This window comes from Scardinius erythrophthalmus (assembly GCF_964197995.2).
Source record: "Scardinius erythrophthalmus genome assembly, chromosome: 3".
Taxonomy (NCBI): domain Eukaryota; kingdom Metazoa; phylum Chordata; class Actinopteri; order Cypriniformes; family Leuciscidae; genus Scardinius; species Scardinius erythrophthalmus.
This window is the reverse complement of record NC_138223.1, coordinates 12,710,497-12,731,301: the sequence shown is the minus strand read 5'-3', so window position 1 is coordinate 12,731,301 and position 20,805 is coordinate 12,710,497. Positions and strand designations below refer to the sequence as shown.

Genomic DNA, 20,805 nt, shown 5'->3' with positions numbered 1-20,805 from the left:
AAAATTACTCTCCTAATACAGTCCCTTACAAAGCATGCTGGGAACTACAGATCCACTGCCCAGTTAGTTATCAACAAAAAATATTCATGTAGTTTTAACGCAAATGAATTGAGTCAACTTCAGTTTTAAATATAATAGTTTGAACACATTTGAATTAATTTGTGCAAAATGTTAAAAAAATCATTTTACTTTAGCTCATTTTAATTAATTGAACTGAACAAGAGGCAAAAAATCATTTAACTTTAATAAACAAAACTGCATGCATTTTGCGGAAGAACTTTATTTTTGTTGTGCTTCATCTCTGATTGACTGTGTGGATGAATATGGTTGTCCTACTGCACATAAAACATTCACTACTAGGCTTAAGAGACATAAACATGTGAGAGTGGGGACACAGCTGTGCAACCTTAGGTATATTTAATAGAGCCTCCTCTCAAAGAAAATTGTAGAAATTTACTTCAGTTAATCTCAAGGTTAATAATAAATTGAATGTGAATGTGAAGTACTGAGGCTTAGTCTGAGGACAGATCACATTTTTGATAAAATTAGAGAAAATCAAACTGATTATTATGATTGTATAGATGTTGAGAACAATTAGCTGGTTGAAGTTAGAAATGTGTTGTCCCATATATCAAACAGTGTATCTATCTAATTTACTATCCAATAAGGTGTAAACTGGTAAATATAAAGGAAGGCATGTTGGAAAAATTGGCTAAATTAAATCCCCAAATTTGCATTCTTATAGGCTTTAATGGACTGCTATATTTGCCATAGGGCGCTTGGAGAAAGGTCAGGGTGTCTGTTTAGTACAAACACTGAAAAAAGTAAGAGGACAGGCAATGAATGCATGAAGAGCTAGAAAGACAATAGAGGATGGCAGAGAAAGGCGAGAGTGGGCTTAAGAAAAAAAAAGAGAAGTTTACTTTCTGTCATACACACACAATGCAGGCAAGCAAATAAAGCCAAGTTTGCTCTCCAAAGTCACAGAGGTCATGGAAGATATGATAGCTGTGATGAATAATATAGTCAGTGAAGCCATTGAACTGTGTGTTTGGGGCAGTGCACTAAAAGCTGCTGAGATTTCAGTGACACTGTTGTTTTTGGACCAAGTCATTTTTGGTGAATAAAGTCAAGATCAGTTTCATATGCATCATTCACATCAGCCCCTTGCATGAGACAAATACAAATTCAGCTCTTTCTCTAAGTCATAATCATGCATCAGGGTTTAAAGAAAAGCTTTCTGGTTACACTGTATTTCAAGGTGTCCTTGTTACATGTGCTTACTATAGGATTAGGGTTTGGTTTAGTTAATAACTTACAGTTATTACTAGTAGAAGGAAACTGTAAAATAAATCATCACTGGCTTTCCATATTCCATACATATTTCCACTATATTATGTAGTTTGTGTTTCTTTATGTTGATATTACTTGCAAAAATCTCCGACAAGATTTGAGGTTGTTGGTTGTTGTCTCTGGATAATTTCATGTTTGAGACGCTTTCCATGTGCCATTAATTGGATTTTTCACAGATTATGACTAAGTTCAGTTAAGTGAGAACATATGGAAAGGTTCTTTTAATATATGCCGTTTTATTAGCAAAATTGTTTGCCATATAAAACTTGTTGGCCAGAATAAAATGTGTTTCATGACATATTTTGTGGTCTTGTGGTCAAGGACTTCATCAGGCAAATGGACTGAAAGAATGATTAGTAATTCTATTTGGGACAATTTTTTACTCAAGAGACTTGTATTAATTACTGTAAGTGTATTGTACAAATACATCTATAATTTGACACTGTACTAAGTCCTTAAACACCCTGGAAACAATGAGCAGCTGCTCTAATATTAACTCTGTTCAGAAACATAGTGAGACTTTTTGTCATTGTCAACACTGGCAGCTGTTTTCTAAGGCAGCATCATAACTGAAATTGAAATGTAACTTAAATTAAACTTGTATTTATTTACGTATATAGCACTGGATAAAAATAAAATAAATTAAATTAAATTAAATAAATTAATTATCATCATCCACAATCTTGGATATTTTTTTAATACTCAATTTCTAGTACAAGAAGACCTTTCCTGATTGTTTGAGGTTAATGTGGGCCACAAAAGTTATGTTCTTGTTTCTCAAGGGCTTATTCTTTCTTTTCAGGCTCAGAGATGGTAGAAGCCCAGTGTCAGCGGTTCGAGGTGAGAAGTAGTGATGGCGAGAGAGTTCTCTTCTCTGCTGATGAAGAGGAGATCAGTATTGGCACAGATAAACTGAGGGTCACAGGTATCACATACACATACACAAACACACATATTCATCCAACATTCACCCATGATCCATGTAAGACCATACAGACTAGTGTCTTTGTGTTAGAGTTTATCCTTAAATTTGGCCCATCAAATAGTGTCCACTTATCCATTTGCCTGTAAAGTTATATAGTTCATCTAAGGAATTATAAGTGGTCTAATATACAGTTTTTTTCCCCAACTTTTTTATTGTTATTAGAAAAGTTTGGTTGCGTGTATCTACACCAGAACCCTGAACGATGAACCTTGTAAAACAAGCTCAATCCCATTATTAACAATGGAGCTGTCTGCAGCATTATGGCAACGTGCTTTCAGTTGATAGATGCCCATTTTTGTTTTTGATATGAAGCAGCCTCTTTATTTTATCTGTCCATCAACAATAAAATGATTAAAAAATAATAATACTAAAAAAAAAAAAATATGACCTCATTGCTATGCATTGTTATTTTAATTTAAGTAACTTTTGCCCATTGCATCAGAGCTGTGTGTGTGATAGAGAGAGATGAGTCACTCCAAATGTGCGGTATTGCTTTTATACAGTTCAATAAAATTAGCAGTTGATATGTTTGCATGCAGCCAAATAATTGATTGATTGAATTAAATTTTGATCAGATTGTATGTAGACTTAAAAATAATCTAATCAATAGGAGAATTTAAGTATGTAAAGACTTGAATCCGATATCTTCTCAATCTGATTAAAAACGCACTGTTCACATGTGGAGTGCACATTATTTAGTTCCTGAATGAATCAGTATGTTTAACAAATCACTTGAAATGATGATTCAGTATGGCTTTTAACACTTGAAATAGTTAAAGGTGGTATCAGCGATTTCAGGCCCAAACATAAATGATCACATTCATCTAATATTTCGCTAGCTGCACGCCCCATAAGCATGCTGTCAAAAAACCGCCTCTCTCTAGATAGCCTAGGCTCTGAGATCTGCACACAAAAACAGTTGGTATCAACATCACTCAAAACCAAAATAAATAGTGTTCCAACCAATCCTCGTCAGGGGCGGGTGTTGTGAGGTTTTGCGCTCGTGCACGGCTGCCTATGACGGCTGCACGCGAAAACCTCACAACACCCGCCCCTGTCGGTGATTGGTTGGAACACTATTTGTTTGGGTTTTGATTGTTTGGCCAAACAGACTGAAAACAGCTGTTTTTGTGTGCAGATCTCAGAGCCTAGGCTATCTAGAGAGAGGCGGTTTTTTGACAGCATGCTTATGGGGCGTGCAGCTAGCGAAATATTAGATGAATGGGATCATTTATGTTTGGGCCTGAAATCGCTGATACCACCTTTAACCCTGGGTTATTCTAAACCATTGGTAAACTGAATCCTGAAAACTGAATCCTATTGCTCATAATTTACCCAGGGATAATAATTAATCCTCCTGGATATTCGCAAGTTAATGTTTCACACTGTGCACTCCCAAACTCGGGGTTAACAAACATCCTTATTGGCATATTTGCAGTGCCAGTGTCACTGACTGGATGAATGCAGTACGCGACCTGTTTACATGAAGCTCTATTGCTGAATGTACTATCAAAATGTTTTCTGAGTGGACTATAAAGGTTAAAATGAAACATTCTCTTTTTTGATAATTTCCACAAAAATGTCATGGGCCCCAGAAGAAAGAGCAGAGTCTCTGCCTAAAAAAAAATAAAAAAATAAAAATATATATATATATATATTGTAGCTTCATGCATTCTTATTTTTATGTGGGTGAGTTTAATAAAAAAAAAAAAAAAATCAACATTCTGAGCAAAAAGCTGAGAAAATCTAGCCTGACTTCATCATACTCATATTCTAGGCAGAATGAGTCTGATACTGCTCCATAGAGCTTTGATTATGAGGCGTGTCTTAACCGAACCAGGAAAAAAAAAACTCTGCACTCAATTGGATAGACCTACAACCAATGAGAGCAACGCAGTAAGTTCTCTTTCATTCATGATTTGTTATTAATAACTTTAAACAGAATCATCAGCTGAAATCTGCGCGGAATATCAAAAATACGACACATTTATAGGACATAAAAGGGTCTCTGCGGCAAAAGTGAAAGTAAAAGCACAGAAAAGCACCTGTTTCAATAAAAGGATATATCAAAGTTTATATAACAGGGTCGGGAACAGACCATACACTCGCACATCTATATAAAAGTGAAGTCAACACATCTTGACCTCGTGGGTTTTTGTGAGAGAAGTTTGTCAAAGGCTGGAGAAATTATCTTTGAAAAAAGAATTAGGCTAAGTCCTTCCACAGCAGAGAAATTAATATTTTTTAATAAAAATCTAAAAAAGTGAGACATTGTGGCTTGATTTCTTTTATTAATATTCATTTTTCATGACCAAAATAACATTATGCACAGTGAGGAGCCTACAGGTTACAAGCTTCACATATTATAAAAATACAATAATAAAAAAAAACACATTATTAATGGCTCGTCAAGGTTGTTTCAGATCAGCACCTGCAAGTGTTAGATTGTTTCGAAGCCTCGACACAATATGGCACATTTGCTTCAACTGTTTCATTGTTTCACGAAGCCTCGATCTGCCTACCACCAGTTCTCTGTTCGTCTTTTAAAATTAATGCGCTGTCGTTTTCTTTTATAACAGACGCGATAGCCGAATCTAAACATCTTAATTCTCCAGCTGCAGTCATCTTTTGTTGAAAACCAATTCAAGCCAAGCGCTATTTGATGACGTGGGTGATTACGTAACCGCAGATCATCTGTCCATCATCGATTAAAGCCCGCCCTGGCAATTTGATTGGCTCGGCCTTCTGGGAGCCGAGCATAATTACTCCTCAACGGATCGAGTCCAAAACCGAACTTCCCGACTAAAAATGTTGTGGGCGGGGTTCGGGCTGGCACCCAGGCTAGAGAAAATCATGTTTTTTTTTCAAAGACTGTATCTGGATCGGATTTAGAACAATGATCAAAACATAGGTGGAGTCGATTGAGTCCAATTACACCCGCCAAAGCTTCAAAGACCCATAGCTTGTACTAGGTCAACATTTCATTTGGTAACGTTAGGCAGTTTTGATTTATATGATGTTGATGATTGCATTAATTTGAATATGATTAAATATGATATCGCTTGTTTCTGTATCTTCTTCGCCTGTGTTTTGATCAGGAGATTACTATTTTAGTACTATTTCAGAAGATGTCATAGCGCCCCCTACTATATAACAGTAAAAAACAAGGAAAGCCGGAATTTTCTGTCAATGGCGGGGAAGCATTGTCTCATAAATTACGAAAATTTTCATTAATGGTGGGGAAAGAGTTAATTGCAAGCATGAAATGTTCCTCTGCCCGGGGATAAAAGCAGGTTTCAAACCAACGATAACCCAGGATTAAGCGCAGAGTGAAAAGCAGTGACTCACTCACTTACCTACTGGTGTAGTGATGTAACCTACAGAAAGAGTCAATCGAATTGGAAGACTTCAGTTGTTGTGTAATTTTTCAGCACTGAATATATATATATATATATATATATATATATATTTTTTGTTATTAGAAAATACATTTAACATTTAATAACAAAACATTCAAATTTAATAAAGCTTTTTATACACCGTCCATTTTTTTTGCCATTTTTTTTTTTTTCAAGATTTAAATATTTGCATTCACTGTATTTAGCAGTAACCTGCCCTTACATTGAAATGCAAATAGATTGTTTCAAATAGATTTCACTCATGCAGGCCGCTCTTTCTGTTTCAAATAGATTTCACTCATACAGGCCGCTCTTTCTCTTACTTTTTTTTTTTTCTATTTCTGTCTGAAAGTGCATGCTGGGAGGTCAAGTGGAATAGCTAGAGGTCAGGGACAAAGAGGGCACATGCTCAGTAATTGGGCAGATCTGTCCATTAACTCTTTTCACAAAAAGACATGGGTAGAGAGAGGGATCAAGGGAGATAGTGGTAGAGAGAGAGAGAGAGAGAGAGAGAGAGAGAGAGAGAGAGAGAGAGAGAGAGAGAGAGAGAGAGAGAGAGAGAGAGAGAGAGAGAGAGAGATACACAGAGCATGCATAAATGGAATATAGTGGTTCTTCAGAGGTGAGACTGAAAGGCTACAATGTGTCAGAAAGAAGAACTGCCCTAGGGAGAGGAAGTAAACAGAGAGAGTAAAGTGTTAAAGGAATATTTCAATCAAAAATGTAATTTCTGTCATCATTTACTCATCATGTCATTCAAAATATTTGTTTATTCTGTGGAACACAAAAGTAATATTGTAAACATTCTTCAAAACTCCTATTTTTGTCTTTCACGTGAGAAAGAAAATATGTGTTTTAAAGGAGTAAATTAAAGTTTAATTTTGGGTGAACTGTGCCTTTAAACTGTTCTGAACATGATTGTGGGGGAAATGAAGAGGAATAAAATAAACTAGGACAGACCGAAGCAAACAAAAAAGCAAGTATGGAAGATCAGCTTACTTTTATATTAGAACTCATGTAACAAGCGCATTTTTAAGAAAAATTATGCTGTGCAATGGGGACATTTAAAATTTTCCAGAAGTACAGATCTGGGGAACAGCACTCAAGTCTACCACTTCACAGCTCTTATAATTTATCACTTGAAGGTTTATACCTCTGAGTATGAGTACACTACATACTGTAGCCCGAGTTACTTTATTAGTAGTATTGAAGGTATAACAGAGCAATAGGTCGTAGATAAAGAGATTTGAAAAGCCAGGTATATCAATTCCACCACTGACCAGTGTGTGTGTGTGTGTGTGTGTGTGTGTGTGTGTGTGTGTGTGTGTGTGTGTGTACTTGTACAACTATCTTTGTGAGGACTATTTTGAGTTTTAGACCATTGGAGTGAGGACAAAGAGAGTAAAGTGAGGACATTTTGGTCGGTCCTCACTTTCTGAGACCCCTTTAAAGGCCTGTTTGAGGGTCAAGACTTGGTTTAAGGGATAAGGTTGTAATTAATAAGCGTCTAAACCACAACATAACCGGAATGGAAAAAGCTCTCTCTCAAACGCTCCATTTACACGCAAATCACCAAATCGCTCTCAACACAACTTCCCAATGCTTTACGAAATTCAATGAGGGAAACATATTCCTCAAAATATGAATTGTAAGCATTAAAAGCAGGAAAAGACCCCAGCATTAACACATCAATGCAACGTGGGCTACAACAACAATACTCACAAGCCATCCGCTAGCGTGACCATGACCGGGAATAACCCACGCCTAACAACAAAGGCTAGAGAGCGCAAGAAAGAAAGATGCAATCACACTTCCTTAAATAACTTCCTACCTGGTTCCCCGGATATACGCTCAACAGCGCCATCCCCAGTACGGGTAAGGGGTAAGGGTTCGGGTTAGGCACTTAGTTGTGATAAGTAAGGTTAGGGTAAGCGGCTAGAGACTGCATTGTGTCAGTGGATGTTCTCATAAAGATAGATGTACAAGAACGTGTGTGTGTGTGTGTGTGTGGTTTTTTTGGCCCTGGTAAATGCTACGGTATGGGGACAAAGATGGCAATATTTGAAATCTTTGTCCTTCTGGGGGCAATTTTTGGTCCCCATTAGGAAAACAGCTTACAAATCATACAAAGTGATGTTTTTTGATCATGTAAAAAATGCAGATAGTTTTCTGTGATGGTTAGGGTGTGTGTGTTTGTGTGTGGTGTGGTGTAACTTACAGTACCTGTGAGTGCAGTGAGTTTGGCTTCTCACAAACCCTGTTTACACCTGGTGTTGACACCCCTCTCAGATGACACGATTGTGAGCAGAGTCAGATAATGTACATATAATATTTTCATCCTTGCTGAATATAAGTATTAATTTATTGAAAACAAATATTACTGACAGGGTACTGAATGGTACTGCACAAGTTCTTGTTCATTTTAAAAGTTAAGTCTGCCTAGAAGCTGCAGTTGTTGATAATGATTATAAAAATTCAGTTGTTCACAAAGTTGTACGACACTGTATACAGTAGTTAAATGTTTTTTTTTTCTGTTTTTTTCAACACAACATGGTTCTAACCAAATGACCTGTCATTTTCTCTTTTTTCTTTTTATCTCTCTAGGCAACGAGGGAGTTGTGTTTAGTCATTCAGTGGAAACGCCACACGTTCGAGCTGAACCATTCCAAGACCTGAAGTAAGGCATGCTTTCTTAATGTATGACATTATCATTCAATGTGTGATTCACACCGAGAACCACAGAGGGGTGGGGAAGAGCTAGAGAATGAGAAAAAGAAAGGGAACAAGACACAGAAGGATAGAGGAAAGTCATAAAACATGAACTTAATGAATGTCCACTTCCTAATTGTCCATAGAAGCTTTATATCCTCAATATTCAGTGACAAACTGTCCCATTCATTCGCTGTTATGAGAAAGAGGACGCGACCTGTCTGACACGCCCAATCCATCACTGGTGGATCAGCCAATCAGATTGATCTAATCTCTTCAGTCTGCATTAGTCGATATCTGATTGGATGTCCAATAGGTCACTAACACATCCCGAAGCTTCTCACTCCCCCAAACTCTGACATTATCACTACAGGAAATGATGTACTGCCATGATGGATGGAGTCACTTTAAGTGCAAGTAGGCAGGTTACTGAGGGGAACTGAGAGCTTTTACCACCCAGTTTGGTTTGATGGAGCACTGCTGGGTGCTTTCCAATTCCAATATGAACTTGCTTAATGCAAATGCACCAGGATCACATCTTCTTCATCGTTAGAAAAAATGGGAAAAAACGATTGGATTAATGGAGGGATGGTGACATCTTATACTAGACTTTCAGCTTTCAATGGGAGTGTTGACCCTTTTTAGTTCCATTTCTTTTTTTAATGGAAAACATTATTAAGATTTGACCCATTAAGGGGTCAGGGTTTGGCTAGTTAGCATGGTCCACTTAGCCCCTGCTGGTCCATGCTGTAACTACACCATTTTGTGTGTAAAATCTTTGCCATCTTTTTCTATTTATAGCTGTGTATAAACTTTCTGATGTTATTATAAACCAGCGGCCTACACTAGATGTCTTGTACATGCGATCAGTAATTGTTTAATCAGACACAATGTTTTGTGTGAGAAAAAAAAAAAAAAAAGTTTGCTTCATCTAAAGCTAATGTTATGCCAGTTCTGCTAGCATCTAAGTTGTCACAGATCTTTTAAGAATTTAGGGTTACGTCTCAGCTGATTCTGTTTCTTCATGTAATCCCAGACTTATTCAATGATTAAGTAAGATCAGATTTAATCAATGTAATCCCAGACTTAATCAATGATTAAGTGAGATCAGATTTTTCTATGGGCCATACCATCTATTGTCTCATTGGATTATTACAGTATTTGCAAAAATAATATTTGGACATCTGAAATTGACTTCCTACTGCAACTAAAGCAAAAGCTAAGGAAGTCTTAAAGGTGACATATTATGCTCCTTTTCACAAGATGTATTATAAATCTATGGTGTCGCGCCGTTTTTGTGTGTGTCCCTTTAAATGCAAATGAGCTGCTGATCCCCGCCTCTGTTCAGAAGAGGCCGATCCTTTTACACGAGCTTCGGATACTCCGGCATTAACAAACCTAAATTTCAGTCAAATCTCAGAAATAACCCATACCAGAGTGCAGCCTTACAGAGAGACTCAGGAAGAGATTGTAACTTTTAGATGCACCTGGACGTTTCTGAATGGTCAGTGGATACATGGATGTAGTTGTTGTGGAGTTCTTTATAAGACAGCTGTGACATTTGTTGGTCAAATAGTGTTCTGTGCTCGTCTGTGCAGCAACGACAGAACAGTTTGCATGCTTTGCTTGAACTTTTGCCATTGCGTTTGAACTGGTTACACTGTTGTCGCTTGCGGAAACCAAATGGCTGTGCCGTGGGTGGAAACGTGCAGATTAAGGGGTGGTAATATTATAATAATATCCCCTTCCTACGTCAGAAGGGGAGCAAAATCAGATCGGCTTAATTTTTGACATGCTTGCAGAGAAAGGCTTATCAAAACAAAGTTACTGTGTTGACACTTTTCATGTTTTCAGGGTTGGTAGATGCACAGGGGACCCAATTATAGCACTTAAACAAAAAAAGTCAGATTTTCATGATATGTCCCCTTTAAACTTTTCCATGTTAATCAGAGTGTTTGTCCTAATCAGCCTCAACAGCGAAACGCAACGAGCGTCAGGGAATTCAAGTCAAGTCAACTTTATTTATATAGCGCTTTTCACAATACAGATTGTATCAAAGCAGCTTCACAGTATTAAATAAAAATTCTATTTTAGAAACTATTATTTCTACAACAATTTATTTCTACAACGTCACAGTCGAAACAACAGCATACAAAATATGACAGTGATAATCTCAGGTACTGATTATGTGCTTTAGTTAATGTTAAAAGAATGAGTTTGTGAGTTTGAATATCATTTTGCATGACCTTTATAGCCTTACTGAAAGTGGCAATTGATAATTCACCTCAGATCTGGAAAATAAATGAAAGGAAACAAGAACATTCAAACTTGTGAACAAACAAGTGTATTCTATGGGGGTAATCAATAATGTGTGTGTGTGTGTGGGGGGGGGGGGGTGATATTTTGAAAGAGCAGTCAGAACTCCTTATGAAGGATTTCAATTAACTCTTTGAAACACTTGGAGGACTAATTAATTCAGTCGTTCATTAGTAGACCACTCCTAACAAGAGGAACTAATATGGTTTCAGGGTTCTTTGGTCTAAAGACATGGCTGTAAAAACATGCAACATGAGATGACTGAACTTTATTGACAACTTCAGTCTTTTCTTGAGTCAAAGACAACTGTTTAAACCAAACGGCCTATACCCAAACAAAGACTGCAAGAGTGCTAAAGGACAATATCTAGTTCTCCCTCCATCATCCTTCAACAGTGTGTGCCACTGCACTCAATCAAAATGGCACACACTCACCTGGTGAGTGTCTAAAAGACCACAGGACTTCACATCAGCATCTGAATGTGAATGCGATTGACATATCCCACAAGGACAATGATAACACCAGGCAGCCACAACCACTGCTCACGGACACAATCTCAGCTGAGCGACTGCCCACAAAGTTTACCTCAGAGAGGCTGTGACGAACTAGAACAGCTCCAAGATTCTGCACCCAAGGATGACCTCCTGGGAAAAAAAGCAAGGGAAACCAGAGTAACTGTTTCATCCTCTGATGACACAAGCCCCAGCCCCTTTCAGCAGACATGTTATGCCTGTCTCTAGCAACTGCACTTTTGAGCTTCTCAGGGAAAATGGAGGAACTGGTGTATGCTGGAACAAAGCTCTCCCACTCTATTGCTCTGAGCCCATGGATATCAACCTAAAAGTGAAGAGCCCTGCAACCACCAAAGCCTCTGTATGTCTGGTCCCCACTATGATAACAGTAAATTTCTCAAATTAAGTGAAGTAAGGTGACGTGAAGGCCGAGTATGGCAACCCATACTTGGAATTTATCCTCTGCATTTAACCCATCCAAGTTAGTGCACACATATTAGGAGCAGTGAATATTGAACGCACATTGCAAACTGTGGATAGACACCCGGAGGAGTGGGCAGCCATTCACTGCAGCATCCGGGGAGCGATTGGGGGTTAGGTGTCTTGCACCTAAGTCATTTCCTGCTGGTGTTGAGTGTGCCTGTAGCTTTCTCTGTTCTGTTAAGTGATAGAAAGTCTAAGGCCTTCTCAAATCGTACAGCAAAATCTACTGCCTATTAAACGTCAATCAGAGAAGTTTTTTAAAAATAAATCACTTCTAGTCAATGAGATCATCAATACGAACAACCTGGATTTTATGTTTCTAAATTAAACTTGGTTAGATGACAGTTGCAAGCCAACAGCCCTTTCTAACTTTCTTACTTGTATAAGTGTCTGCAGAGCTGTTGGGAGAGGTGAATGCATAGCTGCCCTATTTAAAGATGTCTATCAATGCAAGAAAGTGTCATTTGGTGATTACTTGTCTTTTGAATATCTAAGTATAGTGTTAAAAGTTGCTCCACACATTTTATTGGTCATTATTTAGAGGCCTCCGAAATATTCTCCAGCCTTTATTGACGATTTTACAGAAGTGTTATCACCAATCTCCTCTGAGTTTGACTGTTTTTTTTTTTTTTTAATAGAAAACAAAAAAGGAATGGTTTAATATACACTGTAAAATCCGACAGTTGTTCTACAGTAACTAACACTTTTAACTTAACTTTACTTAATGTAAACTTAATTGTAAAAATCTAGTAATATGTACTATGCCATGTTAACTCAGAAAACACAAGTTAAAGGGTTAGTTCACCCAAAAATGAAAACTCTGTCAGTCATTACTCACCCTCATGTTGTTCCAACCCCGTACGACTTTCGTTCATCTTCGGAACACAATTTAAGATATGTTCGATTACATCTGAGAGCAGTCTCACTCCTCCGTAGGCTTTGCAGTGATGCAACAACAAATCACAGTTAAATGGTTTCAAAGGAAGGGAAATAATAAATTGGTTGCTTTTAGAAGTTGACCAAACTAATTAACTAGTCAATTGTTCATGTTGAATAATGATATTTTACAAATACTTCGTTACCTTACTTAAGTAGAAACTTCTACTCCTTACATTTTGACGCAATTATCTGTACTTTATACTCCTTACATTTTAAAAATAGCCTCGTTACTCCTATTTAATTTCGGCTTGTCGTCGTAAAAAAAATAAAAATAATTGGCCAATTACACAAACGGTTTAGACCTGACTCCGCCTCCTGAATACACATCGCAAAACTGATTGGCTTTGTGGTGTCTTTCTAACTTGTGAGAGGCTGTAGTCACATTTGTTTGTGCGCAGCGCCAAAAGTTCAACATTCAGCATGCAAAACACAACAATGGTAACAACAATGGTTGCTATACTAAGTCAAGAGTAAACCTTAAGTAAATTATCAATTATATCTCTACAGTTCTTTTTAGTTACTAGAACTCTTGTAAGCAAACTTCTGACTAAGCATTTGTCAGTACAACATACTATTCCTATTTCTCTTTATGTATTTGTTTTATTTTTTTAAGAAAATCGTTTAGCATGCTTTTTTATGTCTAACTAATTTATTAGATTTTACAGTTTAGGGCAGATTAAACATAGTGCCAATGTAGACAATTACACTAATATAAAATTGTGTCTATATTCTAGATTAATATTAATGAATATCACAATATATCTGAATTATAACCGAGGGGGAGGGGAGTACCGCCACTTTTTTTTTTCACTTCTAGAACTGGATGCAAGATATGCATCATTCAAGGCACTGTGCTTTGTCTCATTGTAAACCAATGAGTCTTTGACCACTCATATTGAATGTTCATAGTAATAAATACATACTATTTAATATTGTTACCAATAAATCCACAGTCAGTTTTGCTCTCTGTTCTGTTGTATTAAAAAAAACCTAATTGGGACAGATAACGAGCATTGCTGTAATTTCAGCCCAGTCTGCGGTCTATTTCACTGTATGAGTGGACATTTTGATTTGAAGTGCCACAGTGGAAATCTGCAGACAATCGGAACACTCATCATGACTCCTTCACTATCTCTCTCCTCCTCCCTCACCATGAATTTCTGGTTGTTCTTCTCAGACAGAATCGGGCATCCTTCAGTGACCTGTTTGCATTAACATTTTATCATAATTCTGAGGGTATTAGACGCTTTATGTGTTTCACTTCGCTCTCAACCTCATTAATTTGCAAATTGAAAGCAGGAAACGTATAAATCAAGTTCCCTTTCTTCTAATTATTGTTTTATTGAAGTGTGCTCATTGTCACGAGCTAAACAGTCAATTGTAATGAGCCTACATAATGAATTATGAGCCAGCTTTATGATTTCCTTGGTGTATAAAACTTTTGTAAACAAACATCTGTCCAATTTTTTTTACTCATCTCTAAATCTTCCTCTTTCTGTTTCAGTGTTTCTGTCCCTCTTAGAGTTCAGAATTGTGCAGTTAAACTAAATGGAACATGTAATGACTTAATAGAGTCTATTAAAGGCTAATGTCTTATGATATGGTCTCACCGACAGAGTTCAATTGCATCCTGTTGATAGACTTTCTCACAAGTTCCTCAGCGGGAGTTATTCAGACCACCTTCAAAGTAACACTTGACAGAAGGGAATTTTTATAAGCTGTCAGTTTTTGCAAGCTTTTTGTGCATGTGTGCGTATAACAAGGCTTTGATGAATGAGAGCTCACACTTTTGAAAACACATTTGTCGCACTATTTTGAGGATAAACTATTTTTGTAAGTTTACCCAAAAATGAAATATCAATCATTTTCTCATCCTCGTGTCGTTCCAAACATGTATGCATTTCTTTCTTCTACAGAGCACAAAAGAAGATAGTTTGAAGGATTTTGGTAACATCAATTGGTTACAGTTTATTTCAATATTCTACTTTAGATATTTTACTAACTATAAGCAACTACATGTTAACTAACTCGTTAATTTGCAACTACATGTCAGCTAACTCTCATTAAAGTATTACGGACTGTTAGATTAGGGTTAGTAGAATAAGTGGACATGTACTTGCAAAATTATAGTCAGTAGAATGTAGAAACTGACTTTGTTGATTGATTACACTGAAAGAGTACTCTTTTTGTAAAATACCTCTGTTTCTACTACTATTTTAATACACATGTATTTCTCATTACAGCATGTAGTTAGATTACACTTTATGTGCAGGATTGTTATGTTAAAGTAATTTGTTATGTTAAAGTTCGTTCTTTCTTTCTTTCTTTCTTTCTTTCTTTCTTTCTTTCTTTCTTTCTTTCTTTCTTTCTTTCTTTCTTTCTTTCTTTCTTTCTTTCAGCAGTAGCATTTTCTGACTCACTAAAATACTTAAAAACAAGTTTTTTTAAACGACTGTAGGATGTGTTGGTATAGTTGTAAATGTTTTGTTTTTTGTAAAATATTAGCACCTGTCAAACCCAGCAAATGATTAATACTTGCTCAACTATTCATAATATAGACATGTTTTCTTTCTGTAGTCTCTCATTAACATTTCACAGTCTCATGTTATTGGAAAGCATTAAAAAAAGATGTGCAGCATTGATGTGCCACATATTTTATATAATCATGCACACTGTTGTATTTTCTTTCTGATACTAGATACTAGACTGGAGTTCTGACAAATATCTGACAAATGAGATTTGAATGAACCGAATTAGTGAAACCATATGAACATCTAAGTATTTTTTTTTTCTTTTTTTCTTTTTTTTTTACTTTTAAAATCACTCCAATAGTTATTAATTATTTAAAGGAATAGGTCTCATGGAACGACATAAGAGAAAGTAACTGACATAATTTTACATTTTGAGCAACTACTTTAATGAAATGCTTGGGCTGCTATTTTTTTTCTGCTGTTTGAATACTGTGATCTAATATGTTTTATATCATTGAGAACAGTATAACAGTGATAAAACAAAAGTTTGATTGCTATACGTATTAAAAAAGGGGGCTCTATTGCTGGAACGCTATCCCAATCAGCAGCTACTGGCTTTCCATCTTTTATTCTTCTTGGCATAATTCTGGTCATTTGCCTTCATTTGTTTAGCTCCATGCTCCTCTCTCAGTCTGAGGTTTGAACTTGCCTCAGGCTCTCATTAATTAAACTGCAAATCTCAGACAAAGAAACATTACCACCATTTGAGACTGCTTGGATGACCTCCATCTTCTAAGCACCACCTCTCTTTTTACTCTCTACAATCCTCTCTTCCCAGACCTTTGTTTAGTCACTGTCAGCTCAGTTGGCATTGTTGAAGGCCATGCACCAAGTTTAAGTAGACTGTAATAGCTTCGCTGTTTTTTTCCACCTCCCCTGCCCAGCAGTAGGGTTTGGTTGTGCTTGTAATAGCCTGGCGAGGGTGCCTAGGGTGAGAGTGCAACAGCGTCATGCAATTAGCGATCAGTTAACTGCCAGCTAATGCAGGGTATAATAAGATGAGAATTGATCCAGCTGCCTCAGAACTGATGAGAGTCTATGGGAGTTTTGCTCGGAGTCCACACTCATCTAAGGCCACCACGTACATTTCAGAAAAACAAAAATCCTCTATATAATGCTGAATTCTTCAGGCAAAATATATTTCAACAAATTTATATTCAATAAAAAGAGAGATTTGAGAAAATAACTAGCCTTCAAATCCATTTTTAACTAGTCCCTCATAAAGGGGAGTGTGAGTTCAGCATCAATTTCCCAGCATTGTATTCTTATGAAAATGAGGTTTTGAGATGGAAGCTTCTGTCTGAAGTTTTTTAACAAGCAAACACAAAGCATCTTTGTTTGAAAGAACTGCACCTCAGTGTCATTAGTGCACAAATGCCAGTCGTTCAAATCAATACTGGTGGGCTGCTGCTAAGAGTCACATCTTGAGGGAAGTGCATCAAACTTCTCCAGCCCTTTCGTTTTGCAGTTAATTGTTAAATCCAGAGAATAAAGATTCCATCTTTATTTGACTGTGTGCTGACAAGCTGCAGCTGAAATATATATAGTCAATCAATCACGACAGTACACCCCATTTTTATAGCATCAAACAACTAACTAAAACCAAACATTATTGGGAAAACGGACACTTGTACATACATCTGTGTGATTAGAACTCAAAAAAAAAAAAAAAAGAAACCTGTATTTGAATAAACAATTATTTGAAGTGTAATTGGATTTTTTTGTTTGGCTCATGTCCCATTCTGTTACATGGCTGAGTTTAAGACCTATACTGCAGTCAGCCACCAGGGGGGTGATTAATGCTTTTGCTTCAGTTTTTAGGGCTTGTGCAGCACACTTGTGTCCCTATTTTTAACGATCTAAGCGCATGGTCTAAAGCGCACGCCGCAATTGCACTTAGGTACGAATCCACTTTTGCTATAGTTTAAAGGGACACTTCACCCATTTGCATTAAGCTTTGCATTGTTAGAAACCCAGTCATACTATTGAATGGTCGTGCAACACTCTCTCATTTTCCCCTGAGACGGGAGAAATCTGTTATTTACCTCTTACACTTCCTCCTACAATGACGCAAAAATCGTCATTTTGCGTCATTGTAGGAGGAAGTGTTAGAGGGGGGGATTTCTGTTAAGACTACAGACACTAGTTTCTCATCTTTCCCAGGGTGGGGCGCGCTCACGCTACAGACCTATTACAGATCAGTGGGTGGGACTTTACTCTCTGAAACTGAAAGCAATATCCTCCATCTTGTTTGAAGCTAAGCTAACAGGCGCTGTGGAGACAGATGTAAAGTTATGACAATAGCGGAGGAGAGTGCTCAATATGATATAGAAGAAGAGGATTTCGGAAGTCTGATGCTTGAATCAGGTGTCTGTGGCTACCTTTACAAGCCGCATTATAGCGAAGAGCAGCCGAGGCAGAAGACCTGCCTGCCGCGGACGAGGAGCCCGGACTGGCTCGAGTTAGGGCGGACTGGTGGCGCCGGTGATCTCACAATGCAGCTACGAACCGCTACGAACACAGAGATAGAGTCCGTCTGCGGCAAAGAATTTCAACGATGACAATTTCTCCTGGACGAAATCTCTGAATCAGACGAGGACACGGACGTTTGTGTTGAGAACTATCCTAGTTTCGCACCGCATATGTTCTGACTGAACATCCAGGTACCATGCAATAATTCACCTTTTCGAAAGAAATACAAACGAGGAGTAATGCACTATATGAGTTCGCCAACTAACTAGACATTTTGTGTGAATGTGAAATGAATTTCAAGCTCTGGTAGTAGCTAGCCTTGTATGCGCTTTCTGGATTAGTGGGAGTGGCTTGCGGAGCTGTGCAATGTGGTGCATTGTGGGAGTTGTTGTCTTTCATACAAATGCGTTCTGAAGTTATTTTTTGTCTTTTCTCGGTTACGAAGGCACCAAATTCAAAAATTATTTTACATTTCGACTAAATATATGACCCACTTTAAATAAAAAAACAATGTTCAAATGGGTGAAATGACCCTTTAATGACGGGAAAAATGGTCCTTTAATGACAGGAAAATTTTTAATTTAATGACTTGAAAAATGGTTGGCGCACCCAGCGCATGGTCTAAAAGGGTTGTCCGTATTCTCTTAATGAGTAATGGATGTGTTTTGGGCATAACGTGCAATAAACCATTCAGAGTCTCATCTCCCATTCCCTTTAAAAGAACACTTCTCTAGCGAGGAAACGGATCAGCTTGTGCACGAGATTAAAGCGTGCGTGCGAGCAGACCATCTACAGGACAAAGTGTACGCGCGTTGTGGACCCGCCTATAGGCGCACAGTACTAACGCGTTCTTCAAATAAAAATAAAAAAATATTGCGCCATTGGCTTTAGACCAGGTTTTTGTTGGTCAATGGCACAATCTATTTCAGTTGCCTCAAAATAGCAACTCTCCAACAATGTGCGCCTTGTTTTCAGACCAGCACGCCCATTGGTGCACAAATGGGCGCAAATGCTTTTTTTTTTTTTAAACACTGTGGCGCAATACGTGAAAATGATAACTGCGTCAGGCTGAAACTAGCAAAAATCACTTGCTTCACGCCTGCCGTAACTGTCATCTAGACAGAGTTAGAATCATCAATGAGGATGCGGGATGTAACAGAAGGATTTGGCAGGGCTGAATCCCATTCCAATAAAGCCACTGTGGTTAACATCTGCTGTAAGATGCCGTCCACCAAGCACTTGTTGTCAAAGACATAAACTCAGTTCCAATGTGGTTTCTCATTCTCTTCTGTTCACATATGCAATTACCTTCAAAGGCAGCATCCTGACTGAAAAGAAACCCTCAAAGAGATGGATTTGAAATGCTTCTCATGGGCAGGGGATTCACACAGGCAGAACACAAGTAGCACTTCCTGTGAAACACATGATACTTACAGTAATTAAAACACAATCAATTCCATCAGTCATGTTGCTGAGCTTCTACCTTAATACAAATAAATGCATAACACACAAATATCGGATGAAATAAAATTGTAATTAGATGATTTCTAATCAATAATTTTCAGTACTGAATAAAATAAAACTGATGTTTGCATGGATGACAATTTGAGCTTACCGCAGTGCATTCTGGGATTGCTTTATCAGCAACAAATCCATGCTACAATGCATTTGGAACAGCCTATTCATCAGAAGGGCACCAATGATGCTTAAATGTGTTACCTAGGAAGACAAGTGTCTTGGTCGGAGTGTTATAACTAGCGCTATAACTATCCTCTTGACCTCAGAGACCAGGGTATTAGAATTGCGACTTTTGTATAAAGCAATTAAATCATTCCTAATTTTCAGTAAATAATGGTGCTACATACTTGTGTGCTGAATTGTGTTGTGAATTTAAAACTTTCATTTGCTTCAAAAACAATATAGTGGTGACATTTTTGCAACCCTAAATATTCAACATTGCAATTTTGCAGTGTTTCCTAAAATTATACCCCTATGCAAAGTTTGCCTTAACAATTTTTGTTATATAGCTAATTGCTTCCTAAAAACAAAAATAATAATACTACATCAATATCAATGCTTGGGTCTCAAGGACCCATCAAGATTGTGAATTATACCAGCTCAAGTGAAAGCTGAACCAAACAAAAGGGCTAAAAAAATGTTGTCTTGCAAACTGTGTGACTGAAAATGTGAGGATTAATCCAGATGAGACAGCCGGCACTTTTCCTCTCTAGAACATAATTATGGATAGAGAGAGAGTGAAAGAGCGAGGGAGATTGTTTGAGGGGGGATTTAAAGGGGTTTTGGTAGATTTATTGCACACCTGAATCTCCACAGCCAGTCGAAATATAGACTCAGTCCTTCGACCATTTCGGCATACTTGGGCAAATTACTTCTGTGACTGTGTGTCTTCTGCGCCACATTTCTCCTTACAAAGTAATTACACAATGGCTATCATTCATCCAGTGAGTCTTCATTGTCCAATTGCTATTTTAAATTTCACAATAGGGTTTGAACAAACAATAGTGCCAAACAGGGCTTAATTTGAGCCGGAACACGCCGGAACATGTTCCGTCACCTCCGACATTGGATCCGGAACCTTTTTTATTGGATCCGGCACCTCCTGTGTCACTATGGAAAATTAATTGCCTAAATGAAAAAAAAATTAATTTACTGTTTGTTTAGTGTTCAATGTTTGTGACACATGACTTGCCCGCTTGTTGTACTAATTGAGATTGCTGTTAGCCTCGATCGTTTCACTCAGGGGAAACATGTCAAAAAGACAGAAAAGTTTGCTTAACTTTTTCAAATACGCTGGCCAGTCAGATCACAAACAAGCAAAAATCGTTTCTGCTGATCAAGAATGTGGAGACCACGGTGGACACAGCAGTAGCCTAGTATCGACATAATATCCCGTTATTTCGACAAAATAAGGGGACATTCTAATCTGCATTAAGCCACATTAAGCGTTCTTATAATGGTTTTCTATGGGAGGAAAATGCTTAACGTGTAATTGCGTTCATATTCTGGGCTCATCTGATTTTTTGTACATAGCATAGCCTACTTTGTTATGATTTTAGTATCATAATGATTAATAAATGCACGCACAA

General features: G+C 37.5%; 1 protein-coding gene across 1 annotated transcript in view; it reads left to right on the top strand.

Annotated features, from left to right (window-relative positions):
• sgcz (sarcoglycan zeta) overlaps nucleotides 1-20,805 on the top strand; it is a gene marked incomplete at both ends in the record, with an annotated part of 315,437 nt that overhangs the window by 269,850 nt on the left and 24,782 nt on the right. Inside the window, 2 exons of the mRNA XM_081362220.1 lie at nucleotides 2,156-2,278; nucleotides 8,341-8,413. Of these exons, the coding sequence (XP_081218346.1) occupies nucleotides 2,156-2,278; nucleotides 8,341-8,413 (196 nt within the window). The remainder of the gene's footprint in view (nucleotides 1-2,155; nucleotides 2,279-8,340; nucleotides 8,414-20,805) is intronic.